A 25,313-nucleotide genomic window follows, 5' to 3' on the forward strand; every position below is an offset into this window, starting at 1 on the left:
ATTCAAAATGGAGTATTTACAAAAAACATGTGACACTGGCTGGGGTCATGGGACTCCCGGCGTGGCCTCATAACTGGTCTTTGAGAAAGAACCAGGGGTGATTATTAGAGGTTGATCTCATCCCAAGCAAGGCCGTTCATATTCTTTAGAACTTTCCTCACCAGCTTTTCGAGGACTCTGTTTTTCCTCCAGAGATTTCCTTATCTTGTTATCCAGTCTTAATTCTTGGACTTCATCCTTTAACAAATATAATGAACAAAAATTTGTAGGAGCCAAAATAATGTTTTGTTTAAAAATTACCCATAAACTTACAACCATTATTATGAGTTACTTTTCTTTTACTTTTTAAAAGGAAGTTCTAATCAGTGTATAATTTATGTTTATTTTTGTTACTGACAAGTGAGCTCTACCCATTGCAGCATATTTACTGTTTAATGGCCCATAATGGCCCATCGGGTATTTTTTTTATACTTCACTTAGCCACTCCCCTATTGGGGCTTAGGTACTTACAAAGTCCTATTCTTATAACACTATAAAGAAAATCTTTATGTATATATGTTTTTAAAACAATTTTTTAAATCTCCTGAGGAAAGATCTTCAAAATAAGATGACTAAATGAAAAGGTTAGATCGTTTTCATGGTTCAATATATAATACATTAAGTTGCTTTTTAAAAAAAGGTGGGAGCATATTAATGTATAATGCTACCAATCATACCAGTTTTAAGTCCTACCCCAGTCTTGGACACTTGGGAAAAAACTGCCTAGTGATGTGAATCAAGAACCTCACAGTGTCTGTAATTTGAGTTTGTTTGCTTACAGAGTTTGACCACAGTTAACAATTAACAATTAACGGTGCTCTTTCCACTTCGGTGAGTTGCCTGTCATTTGTATATATTGTATGTATTGTACCCACTAGAAACCTACTGTTCTCAATTTGCATGAGGCTTTCATAAAATATTTTGTTTATAGCCTACAATAATTTTATGTATAACTTGTACTTTTTGCAAGTGACAATACTGTATCACTCTTTTATGGAATGGATTTAAGCAGCATATTTCAGAAAGACATTGATTTTAACATATTGATTTCAGTATATTCCAATTAAATGGAAATGTCAGCAGTTTCTGAGCCAACTGCTGTACACCTGTTTTCTTAAGGCTTCCTGCATTTACTGAACTTCTCTACCATCCTACATTGTATTCACTGTACATTGTATTAGTTTTACAGCCCATAACACAAAACATAAAGTCTAACATAAAGATTTTATCTCTCTGAGTCCACACTTTCCACCTCAGTCAGGTAATTCCTACCCAATGGCCTTGAGCCAGCCACCTCACCAGAGGGCAATAAGTACACTCTTGTGTTTCCCTGTGTACTGTCTACAACTCCCTGAACCTTCCTTCTGCTCTCTTACCCTCTGACAATCCTGACTTTGGCTTCCCAGCCACTTCTGTAGCTTCTTCTGCCTTGGTTTTCAGTCTTGCCTTGTTTTAATCTCAATCCATGTTGTAGTGACTGACTGAGATGTGACATTTCATGTAGTAAAGTACATTTTTCTTTATTTCTAAAAAGGACTTTGCTCAGTATCTTGGACTCTTAAAAACATTTCTGAGTTGTAATTTACTTCAGTTTTATTTCACATTATGTAGTGTTACTGTTTTAACCCTAAAGTTTAATTACTTTAAAACACTAAAAAAGGGGCTGCACAGACAGGCATGGCTCAGCGGTTGAGCATTGACCTAGGATCCAGGAGATCTCGGTTCGATTCCCGGTCTGGCACATGCCCAGGTTGTGGACTCAATCCCCAGTCGGGGGCCTGCAGGAGGCAGTTGATCAATGACGACTCTCTCATCATTGATGTTTCTCTCTCTCTCCCTTCCTCTCTCTGAAATCAATAAAGATACATTAAAAAAAAGGGGGGCTGAGTAAAAGGTAGTATCCTCAAAGCTGATCATATGTTACATCATTGTATAAATTCTATTTTTAGGTACCACATAGCTGTACCTTACATTTCTGCTCTATCAAATTTCACTTTTCAAATCTTAAACAACTCAATTTATACCACTCAGAACCTGTCTTCTCACATGTAAAACAGATATAATTCCTATACTACCTAATTCAAGACATTTTGAGGATCAAACGAAATGCAAGAGCAATCTTTATACTATATATAAAGCACATACACACACAAAAGACAAAAGAAAGCTTTCACAAATTAACGCAAAAGGAAAATGTGAACACTTAGCATTGTATTGGAAATTGTATGACGTGTCCACTTATTACCTATTCCCAAATATCATCTTAGGTAAATATACTCTGGCTACCCAGTAAAGAGGAGGGAATAATAGTCACACAATTAGTAAGAAGTTCTCTCCATGCAATTTAATAAAAAGCAGATACATATTTCTCCTGCTCCTGTCATGTGGATTACTATACATCCTCTCCTTTTTAAATGTAATTTATCCTGGAGATCACCACATAGTTGTAAAGTAATATCTTAATTCTTTTTTATAGCTCCATAGGTCTCTACTGTGTGGATGTACCAGTTTATTTTACTAGTCTTTTTTTTAAAATTTAATATATCTTTATTGATTTCAGAGAGAGGAAAGGAGAGGGAGAGAGAGCGAGCGAAACATCAATGATGAGAGTCACTGATCTGCTGCCTCCTGCACACCCCCGACTGGGGATGGAGCCCGCAACCCAGGCATGTGCCCTGACCGGGAATCAAACCCCAATCTCCTGGATCCTAGGTCAATGCTCAACTGCTGAGCCATGCCCGACTGCGCTATTTTACTAGTCTTTTACTGGACATGAGTTACTTCTATTACCTTTCTCTTGAAAATAATGCAACAAAAACTTTGGGAATGTGTGGTTTTATATTTGTGGGGTATGTTTTTGGGAAAAATTCCTCGAAGTAGGAATTTCTTGATTAATAAATCTGCATTGTTGTGAGTTTAAGCAAAGGTTCCCTTTATGGGAACCTTGTATTTCCATCAGCAATATATGAACATAACTGTTTCTTTGCAGCCTTACCAAAGAATTAAGTGTCAGGTTTATGGATCTTATCCCAATAGGAGAGAAATTACAATATAGTTTTATTTGCATTTCTCTTATGTATGAAGACAAATTTAAAGGTAATCTGCATTTCTCTTTCTGTGACTTGTCTATTCATATATCTGTTACCACATTTAGGTTCATTTAATTTCTTATATCAGCCTATTTTAGGCCCTTATTGTTTTTTTGTTCAAGCCACTGTTGGCTCTGACCTGAACTACTGTACCAGCCTTCTACCTGCTCTCCCTGCTTCCACCCTATTCTCACATGGTAGCCTTTCTCTTTTTCTAGAATTAGCATCATTTCTCTGCATATAATCCTCCCATTACATATATTTTGGGAGGATTCCCATTACATATATTTTGTCAAGGCTCCCTAGGCATACAAGCTGTTAATCCACAGTATTCCTCTGGCATCCCTTTCACTCCGCTGCAGCCATCCCTGTGTCCTTTTTGCCTTTGCCTGCACTCAGCATGTTTTCATCTGAGGGACTCTGTGTAGAAGCCTCTCCTCCCTCATCCTCACATGTCTCCCTCTCATTTCTAGGACTGCTCAGTGTCACTGAGGAGAGCAGCTGTCTTTAGCAAACCTGATTTTCTTGATTTGTTCACGTGTGGCCTGCCCCTGAGCGCTTCTAGATTGTAAGGACCTGAGTTAGGGTAGGGGCTTTGTCTTACATATCACTGTTTGTCCTGCATCTGGAATGGTGCTCAATAAACATCTGTTTCAGTGTACCCCAAATTAGTTAGATTCTCCCAATTTTCCTATAACTTCTAAGATTTTATCTAATATCTTTTTAATTTAAATTTTTTATTGTTAACACTATTGCAGATGTTCCCCATTTCCCTCTCCCTTTGCCCAGCCCCCACCCCATCAGAGATTATCCCACGTAATATTACCAATTCCTTCCCTACTTCTTAGGGGGAGGGGGAGAAAGGAGTAACCTTTGGCCAGAAAATTAGGAAAGCTCATAAGTCCATAACATAAAAGGTTGTATGAAAAGTTGATGAGCAATAATAAAGTTGGATAACAGGACTTTAGTGTCTTTATGTGTTACTGATACTACCATCAGTTATATTAGATACACTGATAGATAAAGGCGAGGTAGTAGAAAACTCCTTTTAAGTTTATCTGAAATCTATACGAGGTTCTTAGGAATAGCTCTTTGAAATGACTTAAAAGAAATCATGTTGTAGTCTTGCAGAAGAACATGGCAGAGGATCATTCACAGATACTTTTGTGTAACCAAATAATTCAGTTCTCCGTTGTAGAAAAGCCGAAATGTTTTGCATTTAAGTAGGTATTTCTTAGTTTCCAGGGTAACTGATATAAAATTATCTGAAATAAAGACATTAAAAGCAAACTTTCAATGTGCTTGTACTTTATATTTTAGTGTTATGACCTTGTTTCTATGGAAACTTTATAATAAGCAAATGCTGAAATTGAGATTTCTTATATCACTTTATTGAATGCCTCCCAAACATTAAAAACAAATTGAAATGAAAGTTTTACTGTCATGTTGAACATAAAAAAGTAAAGTCTGTACTGACGAACTCTATTTATTAACTCTTCTGACTTAACACCTTTTATCATAGCTCTATGCTTCATGCTAGTAGCCTCCCCTGCTTGCGCACCAGCTTCTCCTAAAGGTCCTCTGTCCAGGGCATTCTCAGCTGCAATTAAAAGTCATCAGAACAATCTCTTTAATATATACCAACTTGTTTACCTGGTAAATTCATGCTATTTCATGGAGGTGTTGCTTCTGAGTTGTATACAATAATTTTGAATGGAAATAATCAAAACTGGAATAAGTGCAGATAGACCCATTTTATGGAAAAATGGTAAAATATGAGCTGCCTTCTAAAGAGTTTTTTAAGCACTACAGGAACTGAATTTAGCGTATCTATCAGCTCAATGCCAGCTTCTCTTCAGTAGCTGTTACACAGTCATTTGAGATCTCTGTCTCGGTTTCTTCATCAGCAGTAGAGGGAGAATATACATGAGCCTTATTTGCAGTTAGAAGGGCCAAATGAGATATACATGAAAGTAAGTTGTAAGTTGTTAATTTTAAAAGAATTATATAAAGGTCCTATTTTGGTTTCTAACATTATTATCTACTAACACTACCCATCTACTAACTGCTTTGTAAAATCACTCAGGGGCTTACCGTACAGGACCAAGCAGAGCCCAAGTTTTTACAAATAATTATTTGCTTTTCGTTTAAAGGCACACTTAATTCACATAATTTGTTCCTTTTTTTCACAGCATTTGAATATTCTGAAAAAAGCGTACTTCCCAGTTACAAAGCCACGTTCCATCTGGGTGAATCCACAGGCTTAATTATTCTAACTTTTAATGAAATGAAGGGCTTAACTAAAGTTTAAATACAGTAAGAGCTATAAGACATTTCCTCTATGAAACAAATAATCTCTGGCATTTAAATGACACAAATGGACAAATGGGGCTTTAACATCTTTATGACAGATTGTTTTCTACTTCAAAGAACACAGTCTTCATTAGTCATGTTGTTACCCAGAATTATTTTAATGAAACATTTCCTCTTTTTTTCCTCTCTCCTCCCCCTCTCTTCCCCCTCCTCTCCCCTAACCCCTCAGTTATTTGAACTTTAGAACTTTTACCTCAATATTCTTAAAGTTGAACAGGATTCTATTGGCAGCAGGGGAGAGGAGGGAGAGGGAGCCATGGAGATAAACATTCTCGTGGAGGATCTGGCATCTTAATACCCAAAACTTTATATTACAAATTAAAGTTGAAATTTGTTTTCTTTTTTCTTTTTTAAACTTTTGACCAACAGTCTCATGAACCACAACGCCTCTCTTTTAGAACAGTCAAAGTGAAGGGGAAGTCTGTTAAGTCACTGAAGTAAAACTAAAAACATATTTGTGTAAAAGTGGAAATTTTAAACTAATTAGAACTCCTTTGGGTAAAAAACAAGCAAAGAAACAAAAAACTATTCTCTGTAGTGCTGGCAGTCACATTTCACATTGGATCAGTTATTTTATGTTTTCTTTCCCACAACATTCTTTCCTTCTGTGTTCAGGTTATAGTGGAAGGAGTAAGGCAACTTCTGTCCAGGAAACTGAAAGCAGCTCACTTAACGCCATATGGACTTTCCTTGTCAGTCTCTATATTGAATGAATAGATAAAATAAATACTCCAATGTTGGGGTATTAAAGTTCTCATTGAGAAAGGACGGAAATATACCCAAAAGGCTTCGTAAAGTCTCACAAGACGTTAAATAGAGCTATAAACAGGAATGGCTGAGGACTGGAGGGTCTCAGGCTGGTTTGAAAAATGAAAATAGGGGAAAGAACTGGGCTTTCAGGTAGTAAAGAGAGAAAGAAACTGGCTAGACACGAGGGGGAAAGAAGGCCTGGGGACACCAGGCATAGCCAGCATTGGTCCCTGCTGTTCAGTCCTGGGAAAGTCAGCTCCAGGCAAGGAGGAGCCCAAGGACAGTGGCTCCCTCCCAGGGGACCCAGGGGACAACAAAGTCCAGAGGTACTCCTGAGAGTAGATAGTGCTCACCACCTCCTTACCCCTGGGCATCTCTGGGTTGCTGGTGTGCTGCAGATGTTGTTGCTCACCAGCTCCAGGGCAGCAGGTGATGGTGCTACTGCCACCATGTTTCCTGCCACCACCTCATAAATACCAGACTCATAGTGTGGCTCTACTGGCCAGGGTCTGGCCCAGCTTGGGGCTGACACTGGACTTCAGGAAACAAGTCAGTTTGTTCCCCATGGTGTACTTTCACTCCTTGCGTCTGTCACCGCTGCTCATCCCCCATGCCCCAAACCAGGCATGGCTGGCATGGGTAGCCCTCAGGGTTTCGCTGTTAAAGCAGGCACAAACTTGCTCCCCGATTGCCTGGCTATTTGGCTGCAGGGCCCCAGAAGCGCTCAGGGCCAGCCCTACCCTCTCTGCTGAACTGCTACTACATCCCTTTAGCTGATTAGTCTGTGAGGGTGGCAACCAGCCAAACATTTAAAAGAGATGGGGAACGGGTAAGTGCTGAGAACTATAGCCGCTTTGGGAAGAGAGCACAGCCAAAGCTGCTCCTCCTCTGCAGCCACCTCTCACCTGAAGGCTGTTCTCCTGGCTGGCACCCGTCAACCAGAACATGTTCTGTGGTCACCTGGTTGCGAGGGACCAATCACACCCAGCGTGCTCTTTATGTGCCCGCCTCACAGAGAAGGCATATGATTTCCATTGCCCCACCCCACCACTGCTCTCCCTGTCCCCCCTAGTTCAATGTGCCCTAGGCTCAGTTTTCCACTCATCACTGGCTGCCTGGAGCTTTCTGGTCTTTTGGGAAGTGCGATGGGCATTTGTTAAAGCAAACAAACCTTTGGTTAGCAACTCAGTTTCATGGGGACTGACAGCTGATTGGTTTGGTGTATTGCTCACTGAACTAAGTTACACCTTAATTGTTGATCATTTTTGTAACTAAATGCTCCTCTGCCTTTCAAAAATTGTTTTTACCTGCATCTTGACCATAGCAACCCCTCGGGCTCTGGTCCTACTCTCAATAAAGAGCTATGACAGTGTGTCTAAAATGAGAGTAAAGGGTACATTACTCCTCCACTTCCTCATTGGTAAAATTGGGACCAATTTAGGAAATGCAAGGATTCACTAAATTGCGTTTCTCGCCTCCGTTTCTCCCTTCCACGGCAGGAGTTTCCAGCTTTTCCTTTTTCAACAACAACAACGCTTAAGGCATGATTTTCTCATATGGAATAGAGAACCACAAAGTGGGGTACCACTGTGTTGATTCGATGAAGATGATGATGATAGTTAACATTTGGCAGACACTTGCTATGCCCCCAAACTTGTTTCAAGTGAGGTATTTAAGAAGTAGAGTAACTTTCCTAAGGTCACATGATTGTTTAGGGGTGGGGCCAGGATTTGGTCCCAGATCATGTGGATCCCCGCAGGCACTTTATCACGGATTAGCAAAAAATAAAGGTAGAAGTAAAATATGGGAGGTAAGGACGTTATATCAGGATTTTAAAGGAAGAACAGTTGTTTTTTTATGTGGATTTTAAATATATTTTTTGCCATTCAACATTAAGTCTCTCCTATGTGTCAGGCACTGTCTGTGTGAAACACTCCTTTCAATGAGCTCAGGCAGATGAGAAAACAAAGGCTTAGTCTAACTGTCTGAGTTTCCAATGTTGGCCGGTGCTTACACCTGAGACTCAGACCTAGATATACCTGACTTTAAAGTAGATGCTGAATTGAATTTTATCCTGGAAATATAGACCAAATGAATAATGTGAAGTCAGATGGTTTGTAGTGAGGTCACTCTGGACAATAAGGCAGATTAAAAAACACACGATGAGACCAATTAAGATACTCTGTTCATCTGGAAGAGAAATGGGGGTGCGTACTAAAGGCAGTAGCAGTGACTGGAATGACAGAAGAGGATTCTTAAGACCTCTCTGGGAGTAATCAAGGAATGTTAGTTCATTTTTAGCACTAGTGTTTTATAAATTATTGGGAAAACAGTGACCATAGTTTTCCCATAGAAATTGTATTAGAGGTAATCAATTTGAAAAAGCTTTTAAAAATGATACATGTGGGTTGTAACAATTAAAAACATTATACTTCCACACAAAGGGATAACTATATATTTAAGAATTTTATAGTTTTTACTCTTTATCTTGGTTTTGATTTTATAATTTGAGTTAAGTATTCATGACAATGAATACAGTGTGCACATTTTATTTGATTTTAAGAACTAGTTTAAACACATTTTTACATATTGACAATCATGGTATTTTTATTGCAGATCTCATTTTAGAGAGCACTAATATCTATATCCTGAGCCAAATGAGGCAAAAAGAAAAGCTATTATTATATTATCCCCTCATAAAAGGGTTGATTGTATTTGGACTATAGGATATCATTATTAACAATGGTATTACTGATAATATCTTACATTAGTGCTGGAGTGTACAAAACATTCAGCGTTCATTCGCATTTGATTTTCATAACAGTCTGATTAGGCTGAATAAGGTTTATCTTCATTTAAACAGAAAAAAGATTGAGAAAAATTGTGGCGTACCCTATAGCATATGGACAATAATGGAGTATGCATTATTGACATCTCTTAGCATATATTTAGACTATAGTTTATATTTTTATTTTGTAGATGAAAATAAACTGTTACCTACAAGACCAGGATATACAATAGAAGATCATGTAATTGCGGGAAATGTAGAAGAATTTCGTAAAGATTTTATTTCAAGAATATGGCTGACCTACAGGGAAGAATTTCCTCAAATAGAAGGCTCATCTTTGACAACAGACTGTGGCTGGGGCTGTACATTACGAACTGGCCAGATGCTATTGGCTCAAGGACTCATACTACACTTTCTTGGTAGAGGTAAATCAAATCTCTGCTTTTTTTTGGTTTTTGTTTTTTAAATTTGAACTCCAGCTTTCAAACCACATAAAATTCCCTTAGGTTGATTTCCTGACTCCCTAATGTCTTCTAAAGTTGAAACTAATCTAACATATTGCATCTTTATTGAATTGGGTCAGGTATGACTTATACGTAAACTTTCATGATTCCCTTTTCAAAAATACAGGTTAAACATACCTATTATTCTTGGCTACCACCATTAATTAAGTAAGTGCAATTTTTAGTAGCCTTTTTTCAGTGTGGTTATTATTTATTTCTTTTCGATTGAACTCTCTGGATTGTCTCCAGTAAATCCTGGACAGGTCAATAGCAGTGACTTTGAGCAGATGGTTAATATTTTTACATTATTTAAATCATAACAAATTTTACACTGCTTTATTTTCTCTCTACATATCAATAATGCTTTAAAATTATTTTTATTTTTATAAATATGATTGTAATCAGTTAAATGATTTGGCATATTCTTAATAAGATTATCATGCTTAGTCTTTTAGACTCTCAAAAATGTCATTGATACCTAACATACATATATCTTTTTTTTTTCTAGTGTGCCACCTTCTTTACCATTCCTTAGTCCATTTTTTATAATGTGTACATTTGTAGGAGGATTTTAGTCTACCATTTTAGGCTATCATATCTGGTTACTAAGTGCTGTCATTTTTTGTTAGTTTTTCTGAATGCATGGCAAATATTTAGTAACCTTTCTATAGGAATTATTGATGAGATCATAGAGAATGTTTATTCAAAAGTGGTGTGGGTAATGCAAGGAAGAAGAATTTTTAAACTCTGGGATGATTTATTTGTAGTCTTGTGAAATCAGGGGCAAGAGTTGGAATATTTTTCATAGTCTTGACTAGGTCTCTGAATCTAGGACTCATTTTATTAACTTGAAATCACATCTATGTTTGGGGACAGTCTTGTTATTAAAAACAGTGCAGTTGTGGAAATAGTTGACTTTTTTGAGATCTCTAATCTTTAGTGACTTCATTTATTGTAACTTTTCATTTACTGGAGAATTGATATTACTCCTTAAACAATGATTACATTATTCTGAGAGGGTTATATGGGGGAAAAATATTTGGGGGAAAAAATTTAAAATTTCCATGGTCAGACTTCTCTTTTAACATACAATCAAAACAAAATCTGCTTTCTGAAGTTACTTTCTCACAGATACTCTGAATGTTAGTGAATGTGTTTATTGTGCCTTTGGGTGGCCAAGACTGGATGTCTGATAAGCAGTACTGGTAATGGAATACAAAAGTCTTTATTCCATCTCAGCACTGTCAAAGAAAAGAAAAAAAAGCATATCCAGAATTGTCTCTGTATAACCCATATGAATTTAAATGCTGCATACTTATTTTAGTAGAATTGTTAAAGTCTAACTATTTAAAAGATCTGAACACCTTGCTTTGGAACTACTGTAGCTTGGACCTGGCCTGATGCTTTGAACATTGAAAATTCAGACTCTGAATCATGGACTTCCCACACTGTAAAAAAATTTACTGCATCATTTGAAGCATCGCTGTCAGGGGAAAGAGAACTCAAAACCCCAACAATTTCTCTGAAGGAAACAGTTGGGAGGTACTCTGATGATCATGAAATGCGAAACGAAATTTATCACAGGAAAATCATCTCTTGGTTTGGTGATTCCCCCTTGGCTCTCTTTGGCCTACATCAACTAATAGAATATGGAAAGAAGGCTGGGAAAAAGGCTGGAGATTGGTATGGACCAGCTGTGGTTGCTCACATTTTAAGGTAAAATTGTTTTACAATCTTTCATATTATGGTAGAGGTCCTCAGGCTCAGAGATACTGATTTTTGCAGTGTATATATGTAACTGGAACTTTAAAGTCTAACTGTATGAGAATATTCATAAAGGAGCTTTTATTTGCAACATTTTGCAACTCTAGTTACATTTAATTTAGTGACAGAGTTTTCTTCTTTTGCTCATAGGTATAGATATCTAAGGTCTCTTTCTAACCAGGTTTTCATTAGACTACCTTATTGAATTGTTCTAAAAACTAACAACTCTTTCAACCTTGGAACATGCATAACATTACAGTTGTTTTTTTAATAGTATAACCTGGGGCTGTAATGTACTGCTAACATAATGAAATGTCAAGAACCAAAATGGATGTTTTCAGCATTTCTTTGCACACATCAAATTCTTGTGAATTGTAAATGTGTGGGACTATTAATATTCTAATTATATCATAGTAAAAGTAGAGCGTCTGTGACAGAATAGTTAGAAAAAACAGTCAAAAGTCAAATTTCACTATACCTCATGTTTTTATATGCCACTTATTTGGATACTACTTAAATTTTTAAAAAAATTTTCTTATTTGTTGTATATCCCATTATTATTATAGACAATTGTGAATAGGTCATCCAAGCATAGTATGTTGTAGTAAATTTATTCCATTTAGAATCATATATAAATTTGAAATTATTACCAAATTTTTTGCATATTATATTAAATTGCTTTTATATTTTAAAGGCCAGATGCTTACAGTTGAAAAAGTATTTACATAATGTTATTAAATGGATTGTTAATAATAATATCAAGTTCAGCTTGTTATGACATTTATAAAAGCATAATCATAAAAGGATAGTTTCTGTTCGTCAAAATACAGAAACTTTTTCTGTAAAAGGCCTGATAGTAAATATTTTAGTCTTTGTAGGCCCTATAAGGGCTCTATTGCCCATTTTTCTGTTCTTTCTTTCTTTTTAAAAGCAGGCATTTAAACTGTACAAACCATTCTTACCAAAGAAACAGGCCACAGGTCATACTGGGCCTGCGGGTCATAGTTTGCTGATCCTTAGTCTCTGTTAACACATACAAACATGCATAATAAGGCATGTTAAGTTAAAAATTATAAAGATACAATTAAATAACATATTTAAATGTCTACAACTTGTGTAATTTCCTTTTACAAGATATTGTGATTTTTAAAAAATATTGTCCACCTTTTTAAAAAAAAATGTTTTTATTAATTTTAGAGAGGAAGGCAGAGGGAGAGAGAGAAGCACCGATGGGAGAGAGAGAAGCATCTATGGGAGAGGGAAACATCTGTCAGCTGCCTCCTGCTGCATGCCCCCTATTGGGGATGGAGCTGCGCCCACAACCTGAGCAGGCACCCTGACTGGGAATCAAACCAGCAATAATGCTCAGCCAGCTGAGCCACACTCGCCAGGGCTATATTGCACACCTTTGAGAACATCACAGTCAGAAATATTTTTCAATTTGCAGTTTTACTTATAGAATCCTAAGACTTGAAATTAGGAAATTCATTTGTTCAGGTCATAAAGGTTTTTGAATGAAGGGGAAAAAGTCATGCTATTGTTTAAAGAAAAGAAAAAGACTTTCATAGGTATACCAGAGGACAATCTAACAGTGATTCACTGCTGGTCAGTAATGTAAGTTAATATGAAGCAAACCTCGAAGCATATTGTGATGTCATTGGTTAGCAAATGTTTAATGTTCTTTGAGTAATTTAGTGTACTGTTCAACTTTGAAAAAATTGACCTGATTTTTTTTTTTTAATCCTTACCTGAGGATACTGTTTTCATAACTTTTCAGAGAAAGTGGAATGACGGGGGGGGGGGGGGGAGAACGGGACGGGACATTGATGTGAGAGAGAGACATCGATTGGTTGCCTCCCGCACATGCCCCTACTGGGGCTGGGGAGCGAGCCTGTAACCAAGGCACGTGCCCTGACCGGGAGTCGAACCACGATCGCTTGGATTCTAGGTCGATGCTCAACCGCTGAGCCACGCCAGCCGGGCCAGATGATCATTTTGAAAGGAGACGCTATAGGTTAAATTAGAATGTCAGGAAAATGATGGGTTTCTTTCCTCTGAAATTAAATCTTCAGTTACCAACTGGAAGCAGTAGTTAGGCTTTTAAAGTATGATGCTTGTTATTTCTTAGAAAAGCAGTTGAAGAAGCAAGACACCCTGATTTACAAGGAATAACTATTTATGTTGCACAGGATTGCACAGGTAAGGAATGTATATAATTTAAATTTTCATCTGTTCACTTGGTCAGACTTTTTCATATGTGTTTAGCTTATCCCAATTATATTCTAAATGATTGTGAAGGTAGGGACCATGTCTTACACATTTTTGTTTCTATATAACACCCTACTCATAGTAGGCACTTATTAAATATTCCTTAATATACTATGTATTCTTAGTTGTAGTATTAAAATAAGCTATGAGAGAAAATTTCGATATTTAAAATGACTACCTTAAAAAAGCTAGATGGTAAAATTTAACATAGGTATGGGTATGTTTCAAGGACGGAAATTTCTTCATTTGGACATGTTTTGCAGTAGTGCTTCAGTACATCATCTGATAATGATGCAGCTATTGTCCAGAATTTTGCCTTGTTTTTTTGTTTTGGGTTTTCTATTAAAGCAAGGCTACCTTGATAACTAACTAGTGCTTATAGTGTGGAAAGAACGGTAACCAAATACCATTTGTACTTTGTTTGGTCTTTTGTAAAGGTTAATTTTATTTTTTAATTAAAAAAAAATTTATTGATTTATTTACTGTGGCATTTTTGTAGCTCTGGTTTAGACCAGTGGTTTTTAACTCATGTGCCGCAAGAATTTTTAAAACATGCAACACCTGACTATTTAGTCAGGGGCAGTCACCTCTTTTCCCTTAGATTGTCAAATAAAAAATTACAACAGCCAATATAACAATAGCCATCCAGTGTGAATGAATCAAAATTAATACCTTTTTTTTTTTAGATTAGCTAAAAATATATTTTTTGGTGTGCTGCAGAATTTTAGTAATTAGTTTTCATGTGCCATGAGATGAAAGAGGTTGAAAATCGCTTGTTTAGACTGACTAGGAAATAGGGAAGCTTGTGTACAGAGAATCTGATAGCTCATAGTCTAAATTTAGAATTTAAAGGGAAGAACTGGGGCACAAGAGTCAGAATTTGTTAATCAGTTAACTGGAAGGGGAGCAGAGTTTGGTTAAACTGACAGGGAGTGTGGATGGAAAGTAAGTTTTTAGTAAAACTATTTTATGTTGAACAAAACAAAATTAAGTTTTGTCTGTATTTGCTTCCACCTAATTCTTTCATTTTCTCAAATTACTCCACTTAGGCTCTCCCATCCCTCATTCCACCAAAACTGCCTTTATCAATAATTTAATCTTGCTAAATCCAGTGGTCACTTCTCGGCCCTCACGTCACGCGGCCTGCTGGGAGCAGCTGACACAGCCGGCCACTTCCTCCTTTGCTGTGTAACATTTTGTTTACTTAGTTTCCAGAACATTACTCTTCAGGTTCCCTCTCTTTCCTTGTCCACTCCTTCAGTCTCCTTTGCTGGCTTTTCCTGATCGCCCCGATCTCTGAAGTTATTGGTGTGCTCAGCCTTTAGACTCCATCTCTTTTTCTGGATTTGAATTCACCCAGCCTCATGGCTTTACAGTAAGTGCCATCTGTCTGCTGTCAGTACCCAAATTTATAGGTCCACCCTGGGCCTCTCCCCAAATCCGGGCTTTTATGTCCGTAACTGCCAGCTCACCCTCCCTGCTTGCGTGTCTAATGGACGTGTCAAACTTAGCGCGTCTAAAACTGATTTCCCAGTCCCCCCTCTCATATTTTCCCCTCCTACGGTCTTCTATGTCTCTGTAAATGGCAGCTCTCTTACTGTTTGCTTACACCAAAACCCTTCACATCTCCTGTGACTCCTTTGCTTCTCACACCTTACATGTAATGAATTAGGGAGCTCTTCATCTTCATCCTGATCCGCCTCCACATGCCCATCCTGTGACCGTTCCCGTCTTCATAATTACTGCCTTTGTTCCAGCCGTCATCATCTCTTGCTGAGCTGCAGCAGTGGCTCTCTAGCTGTTCCCTGTGCTTCAGCCCTTGCCCTACAGTCTGTTGTCAACACATGAAGCAGACTGGTGAAGTGTAAGTCGGAGCAGGACTTTCCTTTCCTAAAAAACTCTTTAGTGGCTTCCCATCTCACTTCACTTAAAAACTGAAGTCTTTACAATGGCCTTTAAGAGTTCATGCAATCTTGTCTTCACTCTCTCCTAATCTGTCACTTTATCTCCTTACCTCATTTCTGCTCCAGGGCTCCTTGGCCATTTCCCTTCAGAGGCTCTGGCCTCTGATTCCTGGGATATGATATGCTAGCTGTGCTTCTGCCCTAAGGCATTTACACTTTTTTCTTTCTACCTGGAATGCTCTTCTCCCAGGTATCTGTATTACTGGGTTTCTTACTTTATGTCTTGACTTAAATATTAGTTTCTCATAAGACATTGCCTATCACCTGATTTTAAATTGTCCCTGCCCCTAGCATTTCCTGTCATCTCTTGCCCTTTGTTTTTCTTTGAAGCACCCATCACCATTTGACACATGTTATATTTTATTTACTTATTGCCCATTTCCCCATATTTGAGTGTATGCTCTCTGAAGACAGGGATTTTTCTCGTTTGCTCACTACTGAAGCCCCAGTGCCATACAGTAGCTACTCAATAAGTATCTATTGAATGCATATACGAGGTAGGTATGTTTAACTTGTTGAGACCTTGATAGTGATGTCAGAGGTCAAATGACTGGCCAGTGTGGGGGAAAGTGGGGAAAAAATGTTTCTGAGAACATTTAATACATATTCATTGTGTTTTTTTTCAGTTTACAGTTCAGACGTAATTGATACACAGTGTGCTTCCATGGCTTCTGGTAATGCAGATGACAAAGCTGTTATTATTCTGGTTCCTGTTAGACTTGGTGGAGAAAGAACCAACATTGACTACTTGGAGTTTATAAAGGTAGGCAATGAGAGCTCATTTTTTTAAAGGCAGTGTTAGCTCATCTGAAAAATACAAAAGATTTACAATGTTTTTTTTCTATTAAATGGGTAGTGATGATTTTGTACTTGTAGATTATAAAGTTCGATATTAGAGATTTTTAAAAAAAGATTATAATTGATTTTTAGAGAGAGAGGAAGGGAGAGGGAGAGAGAGAAACATCAATGTGTGAAATATCCGCTGCCTCCTGCACGCCCCGTACTGGGGATCAAGCCCGCAACCCAGGCATGTGCCCTGACCAGGAATATATATGGCAACTTTTAAGTGCATGGAATGGTGCCTAACCAATGGCCACACCGGCCAGGGCTGACATTAGAAATTATAAATTTCAGTATTATAAGATCACATGTGATTTGAAGAATGTAGTGTTCTATGACAAAATGAAAAGCCTTTTAATCTGTGTAGCTAATCAAGGAGACACAAATGCAACAAAAATCATAACCTGTAATATGTCTGTATTTCCCATTATCGTTATTTGTGGGGTTTTTGGTTTTTAAAAATATATATCTTTATTGATTTCAGAGAGAGGAAGGGAGAGGGAGAGAGAGAGATAGAAACATCAATGTTGAGAGAGTCATTGATCGGCTGCCTAGCCTGCAACCCGGGCATGTGCCCTGAACGGGAATCGAACCCCAATCTCCTGGATCCTAGGTCAATGCTCAACCGCTGAGCCACACCCGGCTGGGCATTATTTGTGGTTTTTAAAAGTGTGTACATTTATTAATTCATAAAACCCACATTAAACTATGTCAAGTGATTATTGAAACAAACTGACTTTTCTATTATGGCTGCATTATCTATTAATTTGTTTCCTGTGTCACCATGAGGTCAATAAGAAGTTAGGATGATTATTTGTATATACAGAAATGATGAAAATAGTATGGGGAGAGGTTCCAACTTTGTTTTCTTCATGTTAACCAGTTAAAAATCTGTTGTATTTCAGAACACAAAATTCTTTTTTCCTAAAGAACCTAATTATGTTACCTCATTTGGGGCACGAATATATTCAGTTGTCATAAAACTTTAACTTTTGAAATACTTAGTTTCTGGTCAATAATATAATATAGTATTTATATTATTTTCATAGTTTTAATAAACTTTCTTATTTTTTAAGGGCAGAGATGAAGATTCCGTTTTGAATGGAGTGTTAAGGGATATAGTGATCTTGAAATAAAGTCTAGGTTTTTGTTTTATGATTCAGTAACAATTTTTCCCCCACATGAAGCATTAATCCCATATTGTAGTCCCTATGTATCTGGTGGAAAATGTATACTCAGGTTAAATAGTACTGATTTTAAAAATCTAGAACAGTTCTTTTCAGTATGTGGTATATGGAAGTCTTCTAGCTGGTATATTGGCTTTTCCTAACAGTTACTACATTTTTGTAAGCACACTTGTTACTAATAACACCAATATATTAATAACATATGAATCCTTTAGATAGAAATGGGGCCTGGGTTCTTTAGTGGAGCTATTGGTAGAACGTGCAAAGTTACGAACCATTTCACCTGGAGAGTCCATTGAGGGTTTTGAGACTTGGGGCATCTTGTCATGTCTCAGTAGGTTCCAACCAATTCTGAACTGGATTCCCTCCCCTTTTTCTACTACCATGAAAAGATTAGGAACTGAGCCAGTCTTGGAACTGACTTCTTTAGCCAAAACCCCATTGTGGTGGAGTGGGCTGCAGATGGCTTCGAGGCATGTTAAATCTGGCGAGGGCTTTGCTATTTGGTGGCATTGATAGTATCTATCAGATGGTGGGACTGCCTCATGCTCCCTAGTGATTCATTGGAGCCTGACTTGTGGTGAAACGAACCGTGGTCAGCATATAGGAGTTGCTCAACAAGTATTTGTTAACTCTCATATTTGTATAACACTTTCAAAACATATTGATCTTGTTTGCCCTCACAATAGCTAGGAACTGGATTGTCTTTATAAAACAGAAAAGACAAGTTAAGTGATATGTTCAAGCTCAGATAGCAAATTGGTTCACAGACTAGACCTTTGGTTGTTTTTCATATTTTTCCATATAGTCTGCTAAAGTGGGAGAGCAGTGACTATTGAAACATTTTAATTTTTCCTTCATCTCTACCCATCCCTTCCCCCCCTTTTTCCTGTCCCTCTGCTTCCTTCCCCTCCTTCATCAGCAGTTGTATTTTTCCCTTTGAAACCATTCTATACTATGTTCTCTCAAATTCACCGTTCAGTTGTGTTTTTCAACATTTCAGAGATGGTACCTTGTCCTTTATCATTCCGCGAGGAGAAAGGAATTTGGGGTGGTGCTTTGTCAGCCCTTACACAGGAAGTTTGTTTGTTTGTTTATTTGTTTATTTGTTTTTAAGGGATACAGAATGAGGAAAATCCTGTATGTTCTTTCTTCAGCAAGATAAATTAGGACTTTCCTTATTGACTGACGACTTCAGTCTTTTTTATTGTTCCATGGATACAGCTCAATAATTTCTCACCACTAGATAAATGTGAAGAAGTTTTCTTTAGGAACAGAAAAGTGTTTCAAGTTTCCAAAAATACAGCCTCTTATATGCAGTGGTGTTCTCGCTCCCAGTCTGCTCCTGAGTGTTTATTGCTGTATCTGCTCGAGTCTGTTGTAAAGGAAATATAGATGCCAGGAACCAGAGTCTTTCTCCCATTACTTGGACTCATTCTTCTGAAGAAAATCAGTAATGATTTTTTCTTGGCTATGAGGGACTTAAAATTTTCACTTCCTCATGGGCCCCTATGTCATAAGCATTATGTTTCAACTGATCAGGTAACCTCAAGTTAAAGAAAGACACTATTTGTGTTAGGACTTTTATTTAGGGGGAAAGCAGTAGATTCATTAATGATAAATACTATTATTGTCTAGTGGTTTGTTTGTTTTTTGGTATAATTTCATCTTAACTTATTTTTTAGTTAGCTCTAAAATTTTAATCTAATATGCCTTCTCTATTTTATTTAATTTTTTTTTACAGTTGCAGTTCTCCTTTCCAAAAAAACCCCTCTATATTTTTCATAAGACTGAAAGAGTTATTTATAACAGTAAGAACCTGAAAATAATTTAAATATTCATAATGGGGGTTTTAAAGCACATTTTGTTATTTTCATAAAATAGAATATTTTATAGTCATTAACTATAATATAGGCCTATATTTATTGACAGGAAATAATATTTATGATATAATGAGTGACAGAAGTTACAAGTATACATTATGTGATGCCACATATATAAAATTGTATTTGTAAGTCTATCTGTGAATATAGGTAATATAGATAGTGAAGAAGTTTTCCCCCAAAATGTTAATTATGATGAACTCTGAGTGTTGGGGTTTTGGGAAATTTTTACTGCATGTGTTTTTATTACAATGACCACGTATTTTTAAGAAAATAATTAAGCTTAAAAAAATACTATCATTTGATTACTTATTAAAGAAAAAAAAGCATTTGTTTATATATTCTTTATTTTTATATCTTCTAGATTTCAAAACATCCTCTCATTTATGAGAAGGAAAGTTTAATTATTGTTTAATACTTTGGTGTTTTTTTTTTAAATAACATACACTTTATCACTGTTAGTGTTTCCTAACAATATATGCTAAAATTAGTGCATGAATTGATCCCACTGGACATATTTTTTAACTGAGCCTACTGGAATTTTTTTTTTTTTTTTAGGTATAGGGTTATTTGGCCCACCTTAGAGTTCTGCTTAGACTAGATGCTGAGGGGCATACCAAATAATTTATTGAGGTATCTCTGGTATTTTACAGTTAGTAAAATAAATTGGCTTTAAATACAATAGTAATTATTATTTTCCTTGGATTAAAACATTTTCATTAGTCCTTATATTTATTCCAAATAAAGTAGCATAAAAAAATCTTTCAAGTAAATGCCATTGATTAGAAAATGGTTCTTAGTTTGGGTGGGATTCTAAGATTCTGGGTTCAATGAAAACAGTAACAAGGTCTAAGGAATATTTCTAGCCTTTCAAAAAGTCTGACCAAAATACATTGATTACAATAAGGTGTGCCAGCAATGAAAGGGCCTGGTGTTTTGATTTTAGCAGGAAATTTTATTGTCTTTATGTGGTAACGTTGTCTATCTCTATAGTTGGCACACAGTTGTTGTTTGATGTTGAGTGACATGTTGGTCAGAATAATTGATTTAGTCATGTTAATGTTGAGTGAGTTAAAGACGAGGGAAGATAGTTCGGTAGACAGAGTGATTTCAGAACAATGTAGTAAAAGTAAAACTGGTGGTGAAAATTTGGGAACTACTAATATTAGTAATACAAATTTGCTTGTTTTGAATAATTGCCGTTTGTCTCTTGACTCTAAATCTGAATTAATTTCTTTTGGCAGGGTATTTTAAGCCTTGAATATTGTGTGGGAATTATTGGTGGCAAACCAAAGCAGTCATATTATTTTGCTGGATTTCAAGGTTAGTGATTTAGTAAAGTATATTTCTTCACTGTTTTCTTTTGAAAGTCAGTAAGTTAATATGGGATCATCTGGAAGCGGGCTGATTAACAGAGCAAAATGAGTGCCTTATAAATTCATCAGTCCTACCGTAGCCACTCATTTGTCATTTGGTCCACAACATAATTAGATTCTGCAAAATGTATGTTTAATTTCTGTTATTGCATAAACAAGGCATAATTTATTGGTTTCACTAAACTTCAGAAGACATCGCTTTCACATTCTGGCAGTTGCTATTTACATATTTACTTTTTACCAGGTTTAGTGGTGCTAGTTGATGATAAAATGACAAGCAATATGTTCTTCCTGTCAGGATAAAGTAGCGCGATACATTTTTCATGTGCAAACTGTAGAATATAATTGTGTGTTTGTGAAAGTAATTTTATCACCAAAAATTAAATGACAATCTCATCACTTTATAAAAATTCTGCTTATACAAGCATATTTGATTATGCAGAAGTTAATCTGTCCTGTGCAAACCTATGTTTCAGTCAATGAATATCAGTCTGGCAAGCTGTTACTCCCAGATTTTTTTCAGCTATTCTACATAGAAATTGGATTGTAAGCAGTGTAATAATAAGGTGTTTTTTGAATTACTTGTCTTCTGTTTTGTCCTTGTAGATGACAGTTTGATTTACATGGATCCTCATTACTGCCAGTCTTTTGTAGATGTCAGCATAAAGGATTTCCCTCTTGAGGTACTATGGATTAAGAGCTGTTTTCTTACCATATGAAAGAAACTCTAATTATTTAGAGTTGTGCTAGGCAGTTAAGCTTTTATGGTATTACAATTATAGCTTAATAATCAATATTTTACTGACTTATAAAACCATAACCCACACCATGGTCAAAGGTTAAATAATTTCTTGCTGATTTTTAATTTATGATATACCTTTTTTTCCCATTTATCTTTTTCTCTAACTTGTTAGATACCCTAGCCCTACCAAAATAATTGAGCAAGCCTCCAAGTAATTTTGTAGATATACAGCTGAGCAGTATTGAAGAATAAAAATGTTAGACATGTTTAAAACAAGGAAAGGAGGAAAAATGGGGCGAAAGAAGATGATGGAGTAGGGTTAGAATGAGAAGGTGACTTGAGACCATCTGCTAAATTATTTTGCTGCAAGTCTAATAATTAAACCTTAGCTTCTAGTTAAGAAGTTTTTAAGAGTTTAGTTGGGTTTCTAATTTTTGTTTTAGCTTTGATTTATTTGTAACAACTTATATTCCTTTATGTCATTTTGTGATCCAGTATTTTAGTTCAGAAAATCTGAGAGTGCATAAGTGAGACATGTAATTATTACATTGTTTTTGGATCTTGTTTTCCCAGTTGATGCTTTTACAGACTTTTAAAATAATTTTAATCATTTGAGTGGCATGGATCACTAATTCTCAAGGGCTTGACAAGTTAGAAATGTGGTTTAGTACTTTGCGTTAGTAATAGCTTGCTAGCTAATAGGAATACCTAAAAATATTTAAGGAGAAGGTTATGAAAACCAATCAACTACAAGATTAAAATATGGTTCAGAAAGACACATTATAAAACATTCTAGCACCCTTTGTAAACTGTTACCTCAACTAAAACACAAGCAGCCTGAGGCCAAAGATCAGGCTTGCTTTCTACTTTCTTCCTTCACAGTATCTTGCATGTAGACCTTAGTAAATATTTCTAGTTGACTAACTGATACTGGGGGAGGCACTACAGAATTATGCTGTTAGAACCACATTGTAATTCTTTCTGCTCCCTTGTGGTCTGTGACAATGATTCCAAAGTTACATTTCTAGTGTACATGTGCCAAAGTGACTCCTTAAAAATGTAGATACTGGAGATTTCTAGTGTTACCTAAATAGCCGAATTAAAAGATGACCGGTGTTCATTATTTTGACCAGTAGAGAGAGACTAGTCATCTGATATTTTGAGAGACTCTGCAGAGATGCCAGGTCAGTGAACATCCTGGTTATGTCTAGACAATCAGTATTAGAAAGGTTACAGCTCATCGTTGGGAGATTGTTGCAATACCTCAAGGTGAGTCAATAAAAGCTTTAAGTACGGTGATAGTAATGAGAATGGAAAAGAATTGATTTTAATGCACAGAAGCATTTATTTCTTATATAAGAAATTAGGGTTAGATGTTATATTTTTGAAATGCTGCTGGAGTATCTCAACCTGTCTGGGTAATTCCTCTGGACAATTTTTCATTTTTCTCAATTCAGGGATTTATCTTAGATTTTTTTGAATAGCATCATTTATTTTCCTATGAGAATATAATGTAAAAATTATAAGAAGTTGTCTTTGTACAGAAATAAAATTTTACTTTTTATCATATTTTAAGCTTAACATGGCCCAGGTGGAGATATTTTAACAACCCTGTATTACTAACCATCCTTGCCTTGCTATGTTGGTTGTGTGTTTATATGCTATGAGATTTTGCAGTTGATTGATGTAATAAATTATATGCATGTTCTAAACCACCCTTATACCTCAATTATTAAAATTATTCTTGAAAGCAACTTTTTTTGATCAATACTTCTTTTGGTCAATAGATGGAGAAATTAAGATCTTAGATCTTATATTCAATTCTAGGTAAATAATTTCTATAAACAATTTAAGGGAGTTCCCTTAATTCCATAGGATTATGAAACTTTAAGAAAGTAGTATGATATCAAAATATATGAGATCGAAGGAGAGATTTAGCAGATTATATATTTTGTTGTTGTTCTTGTGGTGTGGAATTCCTATAGTTCAAGTTGAACTTATAAAATTTTGAAACCAAATCAGACCAAGTTATTTCTTTCTTTTAAAACTATCATTAATTGAGCTCTTTCTCTATACAACGCACCATCCTAAGCACTTTAATTAGAGTCCTTTGTGGAACTCTTTTCTTACCTGTAACTCCAAATGCTTTGATTATATATATTTGTATTAATTTTTAATTCTCATGACTTTCTTCTAAAATATATTGTTATATACTGTTGGATTTCTATACTAACTTTTTGGAGAACCTTCCTCATCTTTAGCTATCCGCACTGAGTTTTTAACATGGTAAAGTGAGTGTAAGGGGCCATATTCAGTCCTGAGCTTGGTCATGGGGATATGCCAAAGCCATCCTTGGTTCAGACTGAGGAACGGATCTCACGGTTTACCGCAAGGACACGTTATATCGTGTCGACTCATACTCTCTAGTTTTCATTTGGAGAATGGGATTCAGAGATGCAGCGTGAACAACCAAGGGAAAAGTCGTGAAACCAGGTCACTGGAAGTTAGAGGGAATGACAGGAGCTCTAATGTGCCTTAGCAGTGGGAGTGCGCTTAATTGTGGGCTTCGGTCGTCGTCAGTGCTTGGGGCAGGGAAAAGTGTCAGTTTCAGCTGTTGGGATGAGAGATTGTGTGTGTGTGTGTGTGTGTGTGTGTGTGTGTGTGTGTGTGTGTGTTTAATAAGTTAAGATTTCCTAAACCAGAGACTTGCTTCATGTTATAGTTTTGGAATGACCCATTCTAATTCTTATGAACACCAAACTATTCTCCTATTAAGGTAATTAGTATTTTATTAATAAGGTAAGAAAAGCCTTATTGGTCCTTACGTTAGTTTGTTCTAATTCCTGGGCCCCCAATTTCAAGTTTCAGGTTTTAGGTTCATACAGTGGTAACTACTTTAATCTAGCCTAGTAAATTCAGAGAAGACTCAAATTAAAGCTATTAGAATGTGATATGGTTAGATAGATGGATGAGTGAACTCATCAGTGGAATATGTACCCTTTATGAATTACACGTGAGCTGCAGTTAGTAGGAGGTGCTTCTTAGTAAGTGTATTCCCTAATTAACTAAGGAAACTTCATCTAAATCACCAAAATAGCATAGATATACCTGAAAGCATTTTTTAAATTATTGTTTGTATATTTTGGTAATAGAATCCACTATTCCAAATAATAAGCCTAGGATAGTACCTGGCATTTAGCGTAATAGCTATTTGTTGAAGCAATGAATAAAAAAGTATTGAAAAAATTAAATAAAAGAAAATTGACTCACTGTGGCCAGTTTTTTCAGAAATATATTTCATTGTCACAGAATTGTATCAGGTGAACACTCCTAAAAATGTGTGTGCTACTCTTGCCAATATTCAGAATTTTTTAAATTCAAAAAGGAATTATCACACAGTAAACAGCCTTGTAATACCACTTGGGAAAATATTTAAAAATCTAACTTGTTCTGCAATAAATAGAAATGATTCTGAATTATAAGTTAATGTTGGTTTGACTTCAGAATCTTCTTGGGTGAACAAAAGAATCTAATTTAAGTTTAAATGATACAACATGCCTCTCTGTAACATGATTCCTTGTACTCATGCAGTAACACCCAATAGCAACTTCAGTTTTCAGTGATCAGAGATTTATATCAGTGTTTCTGTGGATAATTACAGTTTTTTGCAGATGTCAAAACAACCATGAATAACGCTTCGGTGTGACTATCTGTGATGATTGAAGCAATACTGTGAAATAGCACTAA

The 25,313-nt window shown here is 36.2% G+C and overlaps 1 protein-coding gene across 4 annotated transcripts in view; it reads left to right on the top strand.

Moving 5' to 3' along the window:
• Positions 1-25,313, top strand: part of ATG4C (autophagy related 4C cysteine peptidase) — a 55,785-nt gene that overhangs the window by 21,233 nt on the left and 9,239 nt on the right. For all 4 annotated transcript variants that reach the window (XM_081144406.1, XM_081144403.1, XM_081144404.1 and 1 more), the window contains 6 exons: positions 9,231-9,464; positions 10,928-11,258; positions 13,435-13,505; positions 16,165-16,301; positions 20,693-20,771; positions 21,431-21,507. In XM_081144406.1, coding sequence (XP_081000532.1) covers positions 9,231-9,464; positions 10,928-11,258; positions 13,435-13,505; positions 16,165-16,301; positions 20,693-20,771; positions 21,431-21,507 — 929 coding nt within the window. The remainder of the gene's footprint in view (positions 1-9,230; positions 9,465-10,927; positions 11,259-13,434; positions 13,506-16,164; positions 16,302-20,692; positions 20,772-21,430; positions 21,508-25,313) is intronic.

This window comes from Miniopterus schreibersii (genome assembly GCF_964146895.1).
Source record: "Miniopterus schreibersii genome assembly, chromosome: 8".
Lineage (NCBI taxonomy): Eukaryota > Metazoa > Chordata > Mammalia > Chiroptera > Miniopteridae > Miniopterus > Miniopterus schreibersii.